General features: G+C 39.4%; 1 protein-coding gene across 1 annotated transcript; it reads right to left on the bottom strand.

The window, feature by feature from the left end:
- Positions 1 to 15,492: 15,492 nt before the first annotated feature.
- Positions 15,493 to 16,425, bottom strand: LOC115956129. The gene is made up of 2 exons (XM_031074598.1): positions 16,357 to 16,425; positions 15,493 to 16,206 (listed from the first exon to the last, which is right to left on the bottom strand). The coding sequence occupies exons 1-2, from the start codon at positions 16,423 to 16,425 to the stop codon at positions 15,493 to 15,495; spliced, it is 783 nt and encodes a 260-aa protein (XP_030930458.1).
- Positions 16,426 to 22,119: the final 5,694 nt, after the last annotated feature.

Here is a 22,119-nt window from a genome sequence, read left to right as displayed (position 1 = left end):
ATTTTTAGTGTGAATAAAACAAAAAAATGTGTTTGGCATCATGGTTTAAACAACATTTTTCAGTATTCAAAAAATATAAAATATGTGTTTGGTATGTGTGTTTTGAATGATAAAAAAAGCTGACCAAAGTACGAAATAATATTTTTTTAATCAGGAGAGAGAACATCCATATTCCCGTTGCTCCTCTCTTTCCTTCTTTATCCCTTCTCTTCCCTGAAAGCAGAAAACCAAATCCACGCACAGTCCTCATCTCCATCGACGCCAAAGAAGATCCACGGCTGGGCTTCACGTTCCTTGGATCTCATCTCCACTGTCAGCACTCCAAGACCCAGCAACTAATCGAGCTTCTATCGCCACCAAGTCGCCAACCCATCACTCCAAGATCCAAGTTCGAATCTCACTTTCACCGTGCTTGTCAATGGGTTTTTGTCTAAAGACCGAACCGTTCCTTCTTCACTCACAGATTTCTCACTTTTTTGTTTTTTTTTTTTTTCCTGTTTTCCTCACCAATCGAGAAAACCCCCAATTTTTTTACTCTTTGTTTGCTGTTGAAACAATATTTGATTTACAATCCAAACATACACGCCCTATATTCTCGAAATCTTTTAGGTACATTCTCATCCTTTGCTGTTGAAACAATGTTTGATTTACAACTCATTCGATTTTTCATTTTTCTTAACACTCTGTTTGGTTGCCAAGAAAGCTGATTATTAGTTTCGTTTTATTGTTAGTTTTAGTTTATTGGGTATAATTTAATTATTCATGAATTTAAGCTTGGTGAATTTGATGATTTTATGGTCGGTTTGACTGAATTTCGTTAGTGAATTTTTACTATTAGTTTTAGTTGATTGGGTTTAGTTAATTATTCATGAATTTAAGCTTGGTGAATTTGATGGTTTTGTGATCGGTTTAACTAAATTTCGTTAGTGAATTTTTACTATTAGTTTTAGTTGATTGGGTTTAGTTTAATTATTCATGAATTTAAGCTTGGTGAATTTGATGATTTTTGTGGTCGATTTGACTGAATTTCGTTGAATTCAATTTGGATATGATGGATATAATGTGGTGTTGTTCGGGCCAATTCCTCAATTATAGTGATGAACAGAAAGGTTTTGTGAGGTTACTTTTGGTTTTCTCTGTTCTAGTTCTGTGAATGATGGTTTTCTAATTCCAAATTTTGAAAGTTTGTATTAATCTTGCACCGAAAATTGAAAACAGTTATAGGAAATTGCATAGCCATAGGGCTGCTTGGATATGTTGCTATATTTTTTGTTGCACGAATTGATAGCATGTTCAAATGGTTGTTTAATAGTGTTGATTACATTCTGTAATGTGTAAGAGAGTAGGTTTGTGGCTTCTTCTTGCTGATGTCGAACGTAATGCATGAGAATATTGACGATGGCCTTCGGTTCATTAATTCCAACTGTTTTTGTGGCTTGAGAGCAAGTGTGAGGATTTCGGATAAAAGAAATGAGAACCGTTACAGGCTATTTCAATGTTGCCCAAAGGATGCATGTGGGTTTTTTCAATGGTGTATTCCCTTGAAGACGCCATTATCATAATGCAAAGGATTTCCAGCTACTACAAGAAGAGTTGTGTGTATTGCGAGAGGAATTGAGGGTCATGCATGACAAGGTCCACTCCTTAGATCAAACCAAAAAAATTGTCAAGATAATGTTCATTGGATGGTGTTTGTTATGCACCGCACTTGTACTACTGCTAACTATGACAATGGTCTAAACCAAACTATTATGATGATGTCCTGTAACCATATTATCTTATTATGTACTACCGACTCCTCATGAACTTGATGCGCTGTGTACTATTTTTGGACAATCTTGAGTCATCCATTTTGCTAGTGCTAGGTATATGTATGGGGCTGACTCTTGACTGTTACAACCGTATGTTATTGGCTTAATAGTACTTTTACAATAGTATGTTATTGTCGCATTCCTCTAGCTTTCCTTTTTCCTATATATATATATATATATATATATATATATATATTGTACCAGCACAATAGTGATGCTTAAAATTTAATTTTGTCAAGAAATTGTTAAGTTGTTAAGTTGGAAGCTTCTGGTTAGCCAATTGTTGGAATTAATGTTTTAAACAATAGACCAAATTTACTATCTTTTACCAACAATTTCAGTCCAAAAAACAGTCTCAAGTTAATTGCCACAATACCTATAAATAAAAGAAAACCAACAATGTCAATAACAGTTACAGCTTGCGTTATACACTTTCCAATAAATACAAATGGTTCATAATTTTTGCATCTCAACTGCTTCATTATATATTAAATTGCCTTCACACAACCTAGAAACTATATTACTAACCTTCATTTAGCACTTTTACTGTATCCCTGAACATAATAATTTCATCACAATACTTGATAGGGTCTTACACCCATCTTTCCTTTCAATAGGAATGAGAACCATATCAAACCTCAAATAGAGTACTTTGGTGCCTTGATAAGGGAATAATATCTTATGGGACAATCACATAAGATATGACCTCCCTGACAAGAGTGGTCCAATCTCAAGAGATCTTACAAACCACTTGAGAAGCACAAAATGAACAAACCAAAAGGAAAGAAAAAGCAAAGTCCAGTTAAAAATGCAAACATAGCATGATGTCATTGCCTAATGCCTCCATAACTAGCATCTATTTTTGTCACAACATATTCTTCAACAAAAAAAAGGTTAAAACTTAAAACAGAGTTTGAATACTGTAATATCCACATTTTTTACAGTCTATTCCCAAAAAGCTCAATCACGGTTGCCTGTGTAATCTGCCCACATAGCAGCAGTTATCGCATCACGATACTCCAACATCGCTCGTTGTGCCCGAGTATTAAAAGTTTCTTCAGTGCCCCCACTACCTACATGTGCAGCTCCCGCTATGGTTGTGTCGCTGTTAAGCACAAATGATCCTTCCCACACATGGAACATTTCATTCGCCCGGTTATACATGCGGATAAAGTTGTGCAGTGCACAGCAAGCGGTCACAATCAGTCGTTGTCTAGAGAGGGAGAAGAAGTGCATTTCATTTAAGATCGGGAACCTCGCCTTCAACACGCCAAAGCATCATTCAATCACCATCCACAATGACAAATGCCTATAATTGAACAACTCTTGCGGGGTAGTAGGCTGCCAATTCACACCCCGAAACTCTTGGGCATGGTAGCGTGCGGACTCATGTAGGGGGAGGAATGCACTGCCTATTACGTACCCCGAGTTAACGAGCTAGTACAATCCTGCAATAAGAGTAATAACCAATGGCAATTAATGTTACACAACACAACTATTTTTAAGTGACAATAAAAGAAAAATTGCAAAAGGATCATCATACATAGAAACATAGTTACCATTTATAGAAGTGATGACCCTTTAATCAAGAACCTCCCCTGATATTTACATCTTTATTTATAAACATGTATAATTTAATTAATATTTTGATATTATAATGTGGCCACCCAATTGGAAGAGGGCAAACAATTGTGACACCAATTGATATGAGACTAGATTCAAACGGCTGTGACAACCTTTTGAATTTGGCCTTGTTTTAAAAGGGAGATGATCCTCACTGAACAAATATGAAAGAGGAACAAATGACTATATCAAAATTTATATCAAAACTGGCCTCTAGCCTTTATGGCAAGTAAGGGCCATTAGATTCACTTCTTATCATCAATATTGACAATAGACAAGAATAGTGGGTAAAAAATAACCTCAAGACAATTATATGTTTATAATCACATTTTTTTATATATAATATGTTTGTAATTATTATTCATGTAAAGTATACACAATTGTATAAATATACAATGTTGTGCACATTTAATATTTAGTCTATAATGTAAATAGAAATATAAAACTTAATTCAATGCAACTAGAGATCCCCACACGTTTTGACAACGCCAAATGCATGTACAAACCTCTTTATTACCATCATTTTTCTCGGTAAGAGTTTTGCAAATGGCTAGATTTAATTTTATTTAAAATTTACACCAAAAATACTTCTTGTCCACATGTAAAATGTGTCATTGCTTGAAATTTTTTCAATGCATAATTCTCAATGTTAATTACTACAAACATGATATAGAAAATAATATTGCTCATTTTAGGCAAAGCTGAAATGACTACTTGTCATATCCAGTGCCTGATGATCAACACCAATACATGTATCATCAGTATAGTTTTTGGAACAATTTAAAACAGATGCATTGCATCCAAAGGTATTAAGATTGAGAGAGGAATGGGCCATGTTATGCTCATAAGAGAATGGAACAAAGTGGGTTCTCAAATTTCTTTCATCAAAAGGCTATTGAACTTTTGAAGTTTGTAAAATTTAAAATGATCTTTTTCTTTGACTCTTTTTTTACCATTTCTCACTTGGCATTTTGTAAGTTCATCCACTATGAACAGGGAATTGGTCGAGTGCTGAGGGCATTTCGATTCAAATGAAATAAAAGAAATGAAAAACAAGAATGATTATTGAAAAGTTTTAGTTTTGGATTTTACCTTCCACCATGGAAGTTGTAGAGCTCATATATTTATATCAGTTAGGTACTTTGCTTGCTTTACTGATTTTTCGCAAATATGAAAGAAGAACAAATGGAAGGAAAAACATCTAGATTTTTATCAAAAGTTAAGAACCACACTTAATCAGATGACAACATGCTTAGTATAATGTTTGTTGAGCAGATTTACCACAATAATTACTTCTTCACTTTCAACTATCACAGCAATATTTTGAATTTATAAGAAACAACTCAAAATCACAAGAGTGATAGAATTTTATTCTACATACTGTGGAATGCATTAACCACATGTAGAAACTATTTTAGATATCTCTGGTATGACTTTAGTTCTCATGGTATAAGATAATTCAAATTATTGGCCAAAGATTATTATTATAAGTTTAGCTATCTGTTCAAATTTTTGCAAATCTAATCAGCAATTCTATCAAGTTCACGACATGTAAGTGCAACTCATATATTGAAATTTTGCCAGCCCTAGTTCTGCAATGCTGCGGCTACAATTATGAAAGCTATCATACTGATGCAAATGCCCAAAGAACAAATCCAAAACCAAATGCACCAAAATTTTTTTTTACCTCTAGGCGGTCAAGGGAACTCATACTCAACATGTCCAAGTGCGTCCTGCATGACTCGTGAATCATTCGCACTCCCTTCCCATCCATAATGCACATACATAAACCGCATATCGAAGTTGCATGCACACATCACATTTTGGGTGATGTCACTTCATCTATCTATGAATGCGGTGGTCATACCGGATGGGGCAGAAGTACTTATGTGCGTCCCATCAATGGCCCCCACACATTTCTATTAAAAATATAGGTAGCTCTAATTAGGTAAATTCAACTTATGTGCAATCAGCTCTCTTTCTATTTTCTATTACAAATTTTTTAGATTTTAATCAATCAAAGTGATAATTTATCTAAGAACTAAAAAAAGAAAAATCAAAGCATACCTCAAACCATGGGTAATATTTCTCATTCCCTCGAAGTGAATGAGGAACCTCAGCTGCATCAGCATTGTGTCCGATGATAAATAGCATTGTCCCAATGGCCTCCTCAACTGAAACAATACCAGTGTCCTCCTCTAATAGGTGCAGCCACTTCAACTCATTACACAAGTGCCTAAAAAGGGTCTTGTCCATGCAGAATATGTCGTAACACACTTGGGGATTTCCTTCTAGTACTTCAATCACATATGACCTCCCACTTAGGATACTAGTGCACATAGGTCGCTTCATGTAGTACTTTTGCACGTACTCTATACATAGCTGAACGTAGGCTGTGGCAATCTCAAGTTCTACCTCACTATCGTACTCATCTGAATCGGGATCAGTCATGACTGAATCACGATCTGAATCGGTATCGGCCATAACTGAATCACACCTGTGGGCAGCCAAAAAGTTCACATCAGCCACTATAAAGAAGTACATATATATATATATATATATGTTGCTATATGTATATATATCTATATTGTTGTATGTATATATATATATATATATTGTTATATCTATATATATAAGTCAGTATATATATAAATGAGTATATATGGCTGTATGTATATATAAGTGAGTATATATATTTCTACATAAGTGAGGAAATAATTCTACATAACAATTTTTTTTTTTTTTGAGAAGTGATTCTGCATAAGTGAGTATATATAAATGAGTATGTCAACATAAGTGAATCTATATGTTGCTGGAAGCACTACATATATATATATATATATATATATAGATGTTATTGTGTGTACCAAAGAAATTTTATAAATATATATATATATATATAGGTGTTACTGTGTGTACCATAGAAATTCCATCAAGAACACATCTGATTTTCTAAAATATATATATATATATATATATATATATATATATATGTCACCAAACAAAATAGTACAAAGCCACAACAAAGCAATTGCAATTTAAATAGCACAAAGCCACAACAAACTAATCTCATATTTCTTACATAACTCGCATAGATGTCCAAAGCATTATATAGCACTAATAAAGAAAGGTTGCATGCAAACATTGTCCAAAATATTAACATAATACAGACTTTGCTTATTCACATTAAAGCAAAATAACTAAACTAATTAACTTCCTACCAGCTCTTTAAACATCGCACATTCTCAACCACCCCCACAACTATTGCAATCCAACCCCAATGAACTCAATCCAAGCCCTTCTCCTATTGACCGTCATAGCAAAAAAAGCAGTTCTACTCTTGAAGTTATGAAGCTCCTGCACGACCTTGCAATATGTGACATGATCCATATTGGTGTACTGGTTGAGCAGTGTTATAGCTTCTGTAACTGACTCAGTGTCACCCCCCACACCAGAGTCTTCGGTGTCAATAAACCTTTTCTCCCTCCGGTTCCTCATGTCAATAAACCCCCAAATAGCTTCAATCATGCTTTCAAGGGAGTGCTTTTTCTTCCTTTTTTCGCTTGAATGAGATGGTTCAACTGGCCGCTTTTCAGCTTGCCTCCGGCTTTTGGCTTCACTTGGTATGGGCAGCTCTTTCACATCGTCCACACTATCGGTATTGACGTTGACATGCACCCTCAATGATAGGAAGGCTGCATCCAGCTCTCTCTCTTCATCACTGTTGGGAGCTGGTTGGGCAGATGAAATTTGGAGGAAACTCGTGGCTATGTTTGAATTGAAAAGCCTGCCCAATAGGTCGTAGTTGATGAAGCGTGAATTCGTTAGTCGAGGTGGGCAGATGGAACTTCTTGTCAGCGCGAATGTATCTTCTATGAGGGTCACCGGTGTGGTGCCTGCCACAACGCCTCTGATGCCAAAATTAGAACAGAAAAGCACTTTGTGAAATGAAAATAGAGGAACAAGATAATAATGGGTGCTTTCTTAGAGTGTGAATATTTGTACCTTCTGTTAACAATGTGAGGGCTTTATATATGTGGTTTTGGTTGTTAGCCGTTAGGGTGTTAATGTCTTTCTTAGTAACACCTCCTGCCCAATAATGGGGCTTTTAATAGGCTCCCAACGGTCTGCTTGGCTGGTTTCGTAACTACTCGAGTCACTGGCTGGCTTCATTGAATGATTTTCCTGCCCTCGTCAGTGAGGACTGGTTTCCTCGTCACTAGGGATGACCTTGTCATTAGTGTTGACTTCATCAAGGAAATGTAATATCGTCACTCCCATCAGTTGCCCCCCAGGTTCTGTGATCGTCTGTGACGTGTCATGAGGACCATAGAAGATAAAAAGTTTTCCTGAGTTGTCTGTGACTCTTGGGGTTCTACTCCGAATTTAATGCATGGTGGTGGTGCAACACGCAATGTGGCCACGTGGCGCGTGCTGATTGAGGGCGTTAATGGCATGACCCTTGGGTTTCCCGCTATTTTTCAGTTTCCTTGGATTTTTGGTTTCAAAACTTTTCTTTTCCTTCACTTTAATCATTTGCTCTGAGTTTTATTTTTCTCGTTTATTCCTACGATCGTTCTGACCCTGCTCCGGCGACGTTTCTCTTCGAATTTTCCTGGCTTCAATCGTTTTACTCTTCAAGGTACTTTTCCTCTTCTGTTCCCCTTTCCTTAATAATCTTCTTATGAGTTCCTGATTTTTCCTTTGCCCTTTGCTTTTGTTGTTGTTGTGTTTGATTTTTGGGTTTTTAGGATTGTATTCCCTTTTCATGGTCAGTTCTTCTGAGGTTAGAGTAGCTTGCCCCTTGGTCTCTTTCTTTTTTGCTCGCTTAGGGGTGGCTTTGGGCGTTTTCGGTGACTTTTTCCCTTTGGTTGGGGACTTTATTTTTGAAGGTTGTGGGTTGAGTGTAGTTTTAGGGGAACTATCTCCAATATTAAGCCAGTCACTTGCTTGGTTTGAGGGTGAAAGGAAGAGGATGTCGGAGGTGAGATCTAGCAAACTAGAAACTGGGTTGTCGTCCAGCGAAGGCCTGGTGGAGGGTGATACGGCCATCTCTGTCCCTTGTCCGATTAAGGCTTTTTACGCCCTTGGGGAGGAGTGTGGGCTGGACGCTGACACTGTGGCTAGGTTCAAGGATAGATTTCAGTTTCCTGCGCGAGTCCGTGTTCGTCGGCCCGGTAGTGAGGATCGGGCCTGCCACTTCTTCCCTGGTGAAGTATGCTTCTACGAGGCTGCTTTCACTTGTGGGCTTAGACTACCCGTCCATCCGTTGGTGATGGAGCTTTTAGGTTATTTTGGTATTGCTCTCAGGCAACTTATGCCCAATTCATGGAGGATAGTGATCAACTGTATGGAGATATGGTTGGCCGCTAACGAGGATATGATCAAGGTGAGCGAGCTCGTCTACCTTTACCGTCTAAAAGAGTCAAAAGAGTATGGGTATTATGAGTTAGTCCCATGGGCAAGGAGGACTAGAATCGTCAAGGGTTTAGCCTCGTCATTCAGGTATTGGAAGTCCCATTTCTTTTTCGTGTCCGGGGACGATTTTGAGACCCCTTCTAGCGAGGCTTAGGGTGATATCCCAAAGTTGCTCCGTCGGTGGGGAACCCCAAACTTAGGTGCATCAATGTTTCTCCTCGTCTGTTAATCTTCATCTTGCATATGTGGTCATCCCTAACCCCTTTGGTCATTTCTTTTGGCAGTTAAAAGACGCCCTAAGTTAAAAAGCAAGTACCAAGGTCGTCTTGAAAAGGCGATAGAATACACCAATTCGATTGAAAGTTGGGAGGACCTTGTGGACCCGCGGACGCTTGCATTCTATTGCTTAGGCTCGGACCCATCTCCCTACGTCTTGCGCAACATCAATATTGAGGAAAAGAAGAGTAAGTATTGACTTCGTCAGTATTGATTTTCTCGTGTGTACTTGGATTTCTAAGTTTTTTTTTTTTTTTTTTTTGGTAGAGATGACGACCAGGTTTAACAAGGACATGTACGCTAAGATGAGGTCCAAGAAGGACGAACCTTTGGCGAATATTGGGAAGAAGGTGGTCCGTGTCACGGGGAAGGGTCCGTCCGTTCTCCCAGCTACAGACGCCACTCCCATCGTCTCTAGAGTTGAGAATGTACGGACGGCTTCTTCAGCTACCTCGGTTGAGGAAATCCCTACCCCTTCCTCTAAAAGGCAACGAGTGTCGGGTAAGGAGAAGGAGAAGGAGAAAGTTGGTTCGTCTGTCTGGGATAACGAGGGTGTGGCCGTGGAGCGGGCACACGGTGCTGTGAATGCTGAGGACCTCAAGGTCTTTTTCGGAGTGCCCCTCAACGTAGTTGCGAGTTAGCACGTGCACAGGATCGTCCAAGTGAAAACACTTCTGCATTCTCTTTGTTCCCCTTCTTTTCTTTTTTTTTTTTACTAACGGACTTAGTTTCCTTCATCAGGTGTTGGGGGAGAGTCTTCACCTTACTTCAAAGTGTCTTACTCAAGAGGCTAAGGTGGCGTCTCTGGCATTCAGGATGGAGGTTTTGGAGAAGGAGAACTCCACGTTGAAGAAGAAGCTTATCGATTCAATGGAAGAAACTGCCACTTTGAAGGAAAACGTCAAGGCCTTGAATGCCGATCTTAGGGTTGAGCGTCAGCTAAACCTGGAGAAGGACGACCAGCTTTAGGCGGCCAAAGAAAAGCTCAAAACCATTGCTGCTAGGTCCGTCGAAGCCTTCCAGCAAATTGAGGAGTACTCCACAGTGCTCTTTAGTTGGTACTTCAAGGGTTTCGAGCTCCTACGGAGGTACCTCATCAAGCATCCTACTGGAGTTAACCTACCGAGCCTGGACCTTGAAGTGGTGGATCAAGAGATGGCTGTGGACAAGGTTGCCCAGTCTTCGGCCCCTGAAGGTGATGCCCTTGTTGATACCCTCCCATCTGGTGACGTTCCTGCTGCTGATGATCCTTCTGCTGATGCTCCTACTGAAGCCCGGGCCTGACACTTGTGTAAAATTTTATCTTTTTGTGTATGCCCGTTATGTTTTGGGCTTTTTGATAGCAGTTTTTTTTTTTTTCATCTATTTTGAGAACAATGTTCCTTGGCCCAATGTTTATGGGTCTTTAGAAAGAATAAGGATAATTGCCCGCTGTTTTTGGGCTTTAATTGACTTTATGATTTCGCACTTACCTGCTTGTATGATTGTGCACTTGTTGGTACCTGACATGTTTGTGGTGTTTTGAGTTCATCCATATCTTGCCCTTAGCAAAACTTTTAACTGTGACCCTTTCCCTTCTTTCATCACTGATTTGGTACTTAATCTGTAACTTGCCATCCTACAGAGAGGTTTCAGTACAGCTTGAGTCTTATTTTGATTTGTTGCAAGGTTCTTGTCCCTTTTTTCTTTTTCTCTCTCTTTTCTTCTTTTTCTTTTTTACGTGGATTCGTCGGTACTTGTGCTCGCCAAAACATTCTGCCTGCGTCAATAACTTACATCCGTCAAGGCGGAATCTTGTTACTTGCCCTTTCAAGGGATTTCGTCATGCCTGTGGCTCCTCTAGTAACTTACATCCGTCAAGGAGGAATCTTGTTACATAGCCTATACCCATTTAAGGGGTTTTGTTAGGTTTATGGATTCGTCAGTAACTTACATCCGTCAAGGCGGAATCTTGTTACATGGCCTATATCCATTTAAGGGGTTTTGTTATGCTTGTGGCTTCGTTAGTAACTTACATCTGTCAAGGCGGAATCTTATTACTTAGCCGTTCTGTGACCTTCACCCATTGTAGGTATCGTCAGTAACTTACATCCGTCAATGCGGAATCTTGTTACTTAACCATTCTGTGGCCTTCACCCATTATAGGTATCGTTAGTAACTTACATCCGTCAATGCGGAATCTTGTTACTTAGCCATTCTGTGGCACCCATTATAGGTATCGTCAGTAACTTACATCCGTCAATGCGGAATCTTGTTACTTAGCCATTGCATGTCATACGATTGATTAGACCTGCTTATACAAAGACATTAGAGGAATAATTCTTTTATTAATTTCAAGAATGAACATATTCGTTTGTTACATCTACTGGTGGTACTTTTTAAAATGCTCAATGTTTCATGGTCGAGGGAGTCTTTGTCCGTCCATGGTTTCCAGGTGGTAACTGCCTTGTCTTGAGTAGTGAATGACTCGGTAAGGCCCTTCCCATGTGGGACCCAGCTTTCCTTGGGTAGGGTCTTTAGTTGCTGTGGTGGTCTTGCGCAGGACGAGGTCTCCTATGTCCAGTCGTCTGAGTTTAACCCTCTTATTGTAGTATTCGGCCATCTTCAGCTGGTACTTCGTCATCTTGCTGGAGGCATTGTCTTTTACTTCGTCCAGACAGTCTAAGTTGAGTCGCAGTTCATCGTCATTACACTCTTCGTTGAACGTCCCTCGTCTGACGCTTGTTACTCCCACTTCAACCGGGATTACTGCTTCTGTGCCATAAGTAAGCCTGAAGGGGGTCTCTCCTGTTGGGGTTCTTGCTGTGGTTCTGTAAGCCCACAGGACATTAGGTAATTCTTCTGGCCAAGCACCCTTCGCATCGTCCAACTTGGTTTTGATAATCTTGAGTAGCGTTCGATTTGTTACTTCCATCTGTCCGTTTGCCTAGGGATGCCCCGGGGATGAGAACTGATTCTTGATTCCAAGGTTTAAACAAAAGTCTCTGAAGCCTTAGCTGTCGAACTGCCTCCCATTATCTAATATAATCGTCAAGGGAATCCCGAACCTGTAGATTATATTCTTCCACACAAAACTCCGAATTCTTGCCTCGGTGATCGTTGCTAGAGCCTCTGCTTCAACCCATTTTGTGAAGTAATCAATAGCAACTAGTAGGAACTTTACTTGACCTTTACCTTGGGGTAGTGGGCCAACGATGTCGATCCCCCATTGTGCAAATGGCCACGAGGAGGATATCATCGTCAGTTTCTCTACTGGAAGCCGTTGTACATTCCCGTATCGCTGGCACTTATCGCACCTCTTGACGATTTCAACAGCGTCCACCTGCATAGTCGGCCAGAAATAACCTGTTCGTATTACCTTGTTTACTAGGGATCTGGGGCTAGCATGGTCGCTGCAAACTCCTGCATGGATCTCTTCCAGTATGTATCTAGCTTCTTCTTCGTCAACGCACTTCAAGTAAGGCATGGAGAAGCCTCTCTTGTATAAGGCGTCATTAAGGATCATGAACCTGGCCACCCTCTTCTTGATCCTTTTAGCTTCTTCTTTGTTCTGAGGGAGGTGCCTGTCCTGGAGGAAAGACATTATGGGTGTCATCCAGCCGTTTGCGCTCTGGATGGGAAATGTTGGGACCTCTTCAATACTGGGGTGTTTCTGGACTTCCATCGCCAAATCCATGCTAATCTCCCCTTTTTCTGACAATGCTAACTTCGAGACTTCGTTTGCCCCCATATTCTGACTTCTTAGGATTTACACGAACTCCACTGTATCGAACTCCTGAGTTAGATGTTTCGTCAGCCTGAGGTATTTCTGCATCCTCTCTTCCATCGCTTCGTACTCCCTTCTGATCTGCCCGATTACCAGCTTTGAATCATTTTGGATTAACAAGTTCTTAGCTCTAAGTGCCTTACCAAGCCTCAATCCCGTCAGTATCCCCTCGTATTCAGCTTCATTGTTGGTAGCCAGAAATTGTAGTTGAACCCCATATTTGAGCGTCTCTCCGTCGGGGGTGGTTATGACAACCCCTACTCCCCCCCTCCTTTGGGCTGACGAACCATCAGTTTGTATTATCCATCTCTCAACTACGTCGATAAGGCTATCTTCGTCTGGAGGGGTGAACTCTGCGATGAAGTCCGCCAGAGCTTGCGCCTTGATTGCTGTTCTGGGATGGTACTCGATGTCAAATTGACTAAGTTCAATTGCCCACTGGACCATTCTTCCGGCTGCCTCAGGTTTGTTCATTGATTTCTTGATCGGTTGGTCCGTCATTACGAGGATGGGGTTTGCCTGAAAGTATTGCCTTAGCTTACGCGAGGCTACTATTAATGCAAATGCGATCTTTTCAATCTGTGGATACCTGGACTTAGCCCCTTGGAAGGCCTGGCTGACGTAGTAAACTAGGAGCTGCTTCGTGCCTTCTTCTCTAATCAAGGCTGCACTCACTGCTGAAGCTGACATTGCCAGGTATAAGTATAGGTCTTCCCCTTCTTTAGACGGGCTTAAGAGGGGTGGACTACTTAGGTAACGTTTTAGTTCCTGGAACGCTGCTTCACATTCGTCGGTCCAGGCGAAAGCTTGCTTCAAGGTCTTGAAAAAGGGTAGGCACTTGTCTGTAGCTCTGGAGATGAACTTGTTTAAAGCTGCTATCCTTCCTGTGAGTTTCTGAACTTCCTTGACGGTCCTGGGTGATGCCATGTTGATTATAGCTCGCACTTTCTCTGAGTTTGCTTCTATTCCTCTTTGGGACACCATGAATCCCAGGAATTTCCCTGAAACTACCCCAAAAACACACTTACTTGGATTCAACCTCATCTGGTATTTTTTGAGGGTGGCAAACGTCTCCTTCAGGTCGTCCAGATATGTGAGCTCTTCCTTACTCTTGACGAGCATATCGTCCACGTATACTTCCATGTTCCTTCCAATCTGTTGGCCGAACATTTTGTTCACGAGCCTCTGATATGTGGCTCCGGCATTTTTTAATCCAAAAGGCATGACCTTGTAACAGTAGAGTCCTTGGCTCGTGATGAAGGCGGTCTTCTCCTGGTCTTCCTCAGCCATCCTTATCTGGTTATATCCCGAACAAGCGTCCATGAACGTCAGTAACTTATGCCCGGCTATAGAGTCCACAAGCTGGTTTATTCTCGGTAGAGGGAAGTTGTCTTTTGGGCACGCCTTGTTCAGGTCTGTGAAGTCTACACACATCCTCCATTTTCCACTTGCTTTCTTCACTAGGACGACATTCGCGAGCCACTCAGGATAGTACACTTCCCGGATGAACCCTGCCGCCAATAATTTGATAACTTCGTCTGTAACTGCTTGATCTCGTTCTGGGGCAAAGACTCTTCGCCTTTGCTGGACGGGTTTCCGCTCCAGATCCACATTCAACTTATGCTGGATGACTTCTGGAGTTATACCCGGCATGTCCTCGTGGCTCCATGCGAAGACATCTATATTCTTTTTAAGGAATTGGATAAGTCTTGTTCTCATCTCAGGGCTTAGCATCGTCCCTATCTTTGTCGTCCTTTTCGCTTCTCCTTCAGCCAGTTTCACTGTTTCCAGGGCTTCCATTTTGTCTTCGTCCTTCTCTTCAATCATCCATGTGTGGTTCTCCTTTGCAGCCATGACAGTTTGATAAAATTCTCTGGCCAGGACTTGATCTCCGTTTACTTCGCCGACACCGTTATCTGTTGGGAATTTCACCTTCAAACAATAGGTGGACGTGGCCGCTTTCCATTTGTTGAGCGTAGGCTTGCCAATGATGACATTGTAGGATGAGGGGTAGTCCACCACTAGGAAGTCTAGCTGACGGGTCAACTGCACCGGGTAGGCCCCCACCGTCACTGTCAATGTCATTATGCCCTTGGGGTATACCCTGTCTCCGCTGAAGCTGACGAGGGGAGAGTCAAATGGGCACAATCTCCTTGGATCTAGCCTCAACTGCTGGAAGGTAGGGAGGTAGATGATGTATGCGGAGCTACCGTTGTCGAAGAGGATCCTCTTGGTATTGAATCCTTCTATATTCAGCATTATGATCAAAGGATCATTGTGGGGCTACTTCACTCCCATGGCGTCTCCTTCATTGAAGGACATGTCCCGGTTTGTTCGTCGTTGCTTAGACGGAGGTATGGTGTGGACACTATTTACTTGCCTCTGGTATGCCTTCTTGAGGGATTTAAATGATCCTCCTGAATATGGCCCTCCTGTAATCGTCTTTATCTCCCCGATCACCTTATGCGGAGGTTGGGACGGGCGGTCGTCATCCCGGGAAGAGGACCCATGCTGGTTTTTATTATCGTCCCTGAACTTACTATATTCTCCCTTCTTCACATATTTCCGTAATTTTCCTTTCCGTATCAACTCCTCTATCTACTCCTTTAGGTCTCTACAATCTTCCTTGTTGTGGTCGTGATCTTTGTGGAACCGGCAGTACTTGTTCTTGTCATGGACATTGGGGGATGAGTGCAATGGTCTGGGCCATTTGAGATAATGCTCATCCTTGATCTGCGTTAAAATTTTGTCAACAGGCATAACCAAAGGAGTAAATCTTACCGTCTGAGGACTTTTATCATCTTTCCTCCTATTCCCGTCATTGTTCCGAGGGCCTGGGTGCTCTCTCTTTTGACCCCTACGGTCGTCTTCTTTCTTTGCCTTGTCTCCTAGCCTCTCTGCATCCTTTATGGCTGCTAAAGCATCTTCAGCATTCATGTACTTCTGTATTTTCAGGAGCATTTCTGCCATCGTCTTTGGTGGATTCTTTGCGAGGGAGGCCACGAGATCTCTGGACCTCAGTCCCGCTTTGAAGGTCGTCAGCTGCATCTTGTCATCTGCTTCATCCACCTCCAGAGTCTCCCGAGTGAAGCGTTTGACGTATGACCTCAGAGTTTCTTTCTCTCCCTGTCTAATGGTGAGTAAGTAGTCTGCCGGCCTCTTTGGACGTTGCCCCCCTATGAAATGGCGCAAGAAGGCATTACTCAATTGCTCGAAGTTGTCTACGGACGAAGTCGGCAACTTTATGAACCATTCCCTTGCAGCTCCTTTGAGAGTGGTGGGAAAGGAACGACACAGTATCTCGTCAAGTGGCTGTTGAAGACCTAGAGTCGTCTTAAAGGTATTAAGATAATCCTGAGGGTCTCTAAGTCCGTCGAACGGCTCAAGTTAAGGTAAGCGAAATTTCAACGGTACAGGGCATTCAAGCACCGCCGTGGTGAAAGGCGAATCTATGGCCCTTACCATCCTATCTACACTCCGATTCGTCTTCTCCTTAATGGCGTTCCTCAGTTCGTCCATCTCCTTCCTCATTTCTCGAAGGAGATCTGAATTCTACTCGTCCAGAGTGGTTGGCCTCTGATGGGTACTCCTCCTGTGGCTATCCCCTTCTCCCTCCGGGTTATCTTTGGACCTGTTCTCTTCCTATTGGGCCTGTTGGACCTGTTGGAGTCGTAGCTTCATTTCCTAGTTTTGCTTGGTGAGTTCTTCAATGGTGGCCACAAGAGCTTGAACTTGCTGGGCCAAGACTGCGAAATCTGGATTGGGTTCCATCTGAATGTAAAAGGTTGATGGAAACTATGTTCTCAAATATGAATTTGAAAATGTCTTTCCCACAGACGGTGCCAAACTGATGAAGCGTGAATTCGTCAATCGAGGTGGGCAGATGGAACTTCTTGTCAGCGCGAATGTATCTTCTATTAGGGTCACCGGTGTGGTGCTTGCCACAACGTCTCCGATGCCAAAGTTAGAACAGAAAAGCACTTTGTGAAATGAAAATGGAGGAACAAGATAATAATGGGTGCTTTCTTAGAGTGTGAATATCTGTACATTCTGTTGACAATGTGAGGGCTTTATATATGTGGTTTTGGTTGCTAACCGTTGGGGTGTTAATGTCTTTCTTAGTAACGCCTCTTGCCCAATAATGGGGCTTTTAATAGGCTCCCAAAGGTCTGCTTGGCTGGTTTCGTAACTGCCCGAGTCACTAGCTGGCTTTATTGAATGATTTTCCTACCCTCGTCAGTGATGACTGGTTTCCTCGTCACTAGGGATGACCTCATCATTAGTGTTGACTTCGTCAAGGGAACGTAATCTCGTCGCTCCCATCAGTAGTATTTCGGCCCCTTTTTCTTGAACTCCTTGAATTTATGATTGACCTATTAACAACCATATATATTGGGTTAGATGACTTATTCATATAAAACCTAATACAAATTAGATGGGTAATTATAATAACCCTATAATAACCATCCACTCTTAGATACCAAAAACAAAAAGAGTAACAATAATAATAACCCTATTAACTTTATACCAAAATCACATTTTTGTTTTCTACAGTAATAAACCCCTTAGATCAGATTTTATTCCATTCCTAAAAGCATCATCATGAGAAAATGCTACAAAAAAACTATTTGAACACACTATTTATTAATACACCATTTAATAAATCTCATATTCTTGATATGCAGGGAAAGGTAAACAAAGATACGTATACACTTACAACATAGTGCTGGTCCATATGTATGAATTTTTGTTTTTGCCTTATCACTATCTTTTTTAGTTGTGAATACATTCAGTGTTTAAAAGATGGGCAATGCTATTATAAACACAAGGTAGATTTCAACATCATTTTAATTACAACCATAAACTATGCATATAACTAATTGTAATAAATTTTGTTTGGAGTATGTTAAAGGACTTACCGCAAATGCAGCAGCCCAAGCTTCCTCACTAGCCGTCATAGTATTTGAAATGGGGTCCCATTCCATTCCTGTACGTGCGATGAGCTAGGAGAATGTGCAGTGTCGACCTTTCATTCGTTGATATTTTTGTGTAAGTTGTGTCTTGTTGTAATTTTTATTCGCGCATTTGTTAAACTCATTCATAACGACTGTCCAAGTTTCAGTCTTGAACTGGCCTTGGGGCATATTCCCTTTAGCGTCCTCTTCTAACAAGATATCAATGAAATGTTTCTCGACTGCTTCAGGCCACAACTTCCTATCCTCAACATCAGCTGTTCTCTCTTCCATCTAAATAAATTTTGGTATACTTACATAGACTCGTCATTTGAAATTGTATGATATGGATTAAAAAACATTAACTTCCTACTCACTAAAAGACCCAAGCAACAGGCATATAAGAGAAAATTTAACAAAACTAAAGGAAAAATACATAGGTATGCATTGTATACGAATCAGTTTATCATACACTTGCAGTGGCATTGTATATTTATATAATTGTAAGTGATTATCCCTAAGAAAAAATTATAGTGATGTCAATTTAATTATAACATCGACCCTTTTATTTTTTACTAACTAAAATGATAGTAGAACTAATTCAACCAAAATCCTTGTACAAAAGGCAAGAGGAAATTAGGACAATCTCTATCCATATTATGTACTATATTTGACACTAGCCTCTTATTTTGGCAACACAACGTACACAGAGACTATAATAAATACATATGAAACGTACACTTACACCTACTGATCTCAAGTTCACATCAGCAACAACAGAGAGGCCACAAAATGAAGAGAAAATGCATGACCTAGGTACAAAATTATAATAGAACAAGCAAAAATGATTCACTATAATTTTGTCAAATGAAACTTACACTTACACCTACTGATCTCAAGTTCACATCAGCAATAACACAAAGGCCACAAAATGAAGAGAAAATGCATGACCTAGGTACAAAATTATAATAGAACAAGCAAAAATGATTCACTATATTAGACAGACCTACCAGTAAGGGAACATGGTGAGAGGAGGAAGCAGATGCTCTGTATAGCACGAGAGAGGTGGATGAGGATGAGAGCGAGGCTTCCATCTGAATGAAGATGTGGGATTAAATAAGCCCTAAGCTAGATTAATGTGAAATGGTCTGAATTAGATTGGGATGTGAAAGAAAGTTGCAACAAGTAATTAAGAAAATTACAAATCTTTACCTGACCAAGCCCTTCGGACTGTGTGAGTTTGGCTTTCTGTTAGCAACAGAGCTTCGTAGGTGAGGAATTAATTCTGAGAAAGGGATTAATGTGATTGATTGAGGTTGGTGATGCGGTGTGTGTAGAAGATGCGTTTATGATGGGTTGGTGAGGGGAGTTATGGAGGTGAGGGGAGTTATGGAGAGTTCTGGGTTGCTCTAACTGTTGTGTGATCTTCGTACTAGGTAAAGAGGATTCGGGCGTGAAGAGATGAGAGTAAAGAGAGGAGACAAACTTGAAAAAAAGCTGACCAGGTGGGCCCCATAAGAGTGTTCAATTTAATTACCGAAGTGCCACTGAAACTGCATTTTTGTTGTTTAAAATTAGCTCCAAGGTGATTCCAAAAAACTATGTTTAAACATGGGTTGTTTGAGCAATATTTTTCAAACAACCCTGAACAAAAAAGGGCAACCAAACACGTTTTTTTTAAATTTTGGACACTAGTGTTCAGTGTTTAAACACTGAACACTATGTTTTGAAAAGGGTGACCAAACGGCCCCTTAGAAGTTGTAATTTGTAATTTAATATCTCTTTTTTCTTATATGTTTTTCCTTTTGCTAAAATATAATTTATTTCCTTAAAATTTAGTATTAATTTTGATATGTAATGGAGATATCCAAATTTCAAATTTCCCTCCCAACTACCAAGTTATCAAAATGAATAAAAGTTAAACTTACGATTTAGGCCTTTGACTATTACACCTATATGAATGTATCTATTAACATTAGTTAAAATCTAGTCTCTGACCCAAGCAAAAACAATGTTGTTTTCATGCGAGTTAATGGCAAAAATGTGACGAACCATAGTGAAAGATGTACATTGATATTGTTGTAATAAACAAATGTGTAAATTAATTGCAAGTTTTGAAAGTTGAGTGACTGATTCAAGGGCAACCCCAACTATAGATGATGTAAAGTGCACTTTTAATCTTTTAAAACATTTTATAGTAGGCAGGCAATAAACTTAGGGTACGTTTGGTATATTGAATGAGGATTACGATAGGAATTGTAATTTTTATTACTAGGAATAAAATGTATTGTAATGTAATAACTAAACCTATTAATTAGTTTGATTGTAAGTTATAACATTAGAATGAAATTTAACATTTATTTTAGGAAATTTCTTACTTATACAATTATATTTCCTTAAAAATTGTTATTTTTAAATTTAAGAGAGATATGTATTATTTTTTATGATTTTTTATTTTTATAATTATTAGATGTGTATAGAAAGTTTGTTTACTTGGAAATATATTAAGTTTTGAAATTATTGCACTTACTAAGGAATAGCTAATACAACCTTTTAAAGATGAATAATTATTCCTTATTTTGAAGAATAGCTATTCATAAGGAATAATTATTCCTTGTAATAAAAACATAACCAAACTAAAGAATAACTAAACCATAGGAATAACTATTACATTACAACACCTATTACAGTCTACCAAACATACCCTTATATGTACTATTCAAATAAGCTTAGGGTTACAAGCCTATTGAAGTGAAATGCTGTGGTTGTCGACCTGTCACCAATAAAACTAATGTTAGTAGTGGACTCATATAAAAAAGGATATTATTCCAATTCTTATTTTTGTGAAAATTATTGTGTTCTTTGCATGATTGTTAACTGTAGGGACACGGTTTGCGGCCAAAGCCCAAGTTGTAGGGTCTTGGCCTAGTGAGCCCAGTACAATGAATTTGTAGAGATTGGATCAAAGAACTAGGCCTTAGTGAGTTTGGACAACGGCTAATGCTGAATTAAATGACAATCAAACACTAATAAGAGATCCTGATATCAATAGACTTATAGTCCGAGGAGGTCTCCCTTTTATAAGTTGATCACAATTGGATACAAATACAATTTAGATTGCTACAGTACTTTCTCTGATGAATTTTCCGATCCTTTCTCATGGAGGGTCTCTTACATTATATAGCTTTCATTGGACCATCTTGATCCTACACTTGTTGACCATATGAGTCCTTACTTAAGTACTTATCCCATCGAACACCCTCTTTGGCTTTTCTATGAGTTGTGATGGCCAAAGCAGTACTGTTCAGAGGTCTTCTCCACATAAATGCGGCTAAAAAAGTAGCTGCAGTGTATTTAATGTGATGGTAGCAGCTTTCCCTTAGATATTTTTGGGTTTTCTTCTTTCTCGTATGTTCATGAGGCACATATTTATCACTAGAGCTTCCTGGAAGGTCATTGTGATTGTTGGAATACGTATTTGAGACGAATTTATCATATCCGAGGAGATATTCCTCCTCGGACTATCCTCCTATCTGTATTTCGCTCATTGAATCCTAGGTTTAAACCATTCATTATCATTCACTCATCCTCGGATTGCTCATGTCCTCGGTCAAGGCCCAAAGCCCAATACATGATTTGGGCCCTTAACCCTACATTAACTATTAAAAGTAAAGATATATACAAAACATGATTATTCCACTATTTTTTTATGCTTAAAACGACCGATATGTACAATTACATCAATATATTTTCTATATTCATGCACAAGTGTGTTATCTTCTCACAATAACAATTAATTCAACTATGAGATTTATTGGCCAATGTACAACATGGTTAAAATTAATTAATGAATTGTACCTAATTTTGTCGTATAGATTTGAAGAGGTTTATGCCACTATAATATAATGTAGTCTCCTTTTCAAAAGGATCAAGATATAATTAACATTCATTATCTTTTTGTGTAAGAAAAATCTATTTCTAGTCCGTCAAAATACAATGACAAAAAAAATTATTAAAAAAAAAAAAAAAAAAACAATGATAAAAAAAATTCAACACTCTTCTTATCCGTTACTTTTGTAAATAATACCTTAATTTTTATCAGAATAAAAACCAAATGTTTATAGACATACTTAAAATATGATAAATAAACAATATCCAAGCATTTTTCATTTTTGTTTATAAATCAACTTTATGGGTATAGATAATTTTGATTTTTGATCAATGAAAATCTTCAGATTTTAACACATAAAATTGGAGATCCTTTAGCAGCATA

Source organism: Quercus lobata, chromosome 8 (assembly GCF_001633185.2).
Source record: "Quercus lobata isolate SW786 chromosome 8, ValleyOak3.0 Primary Assembly, whole genome shotgun sequence".
Lineage (NCBI taxonomy): Eukaryota > Viridiplantae > Streptophyta > Magnoliopsida > Fagales > Fagaceae > Quercus > Quercus lobata.
This window is presented reverse-complemented; position numbering and strand designations above follow the sequence as displayed.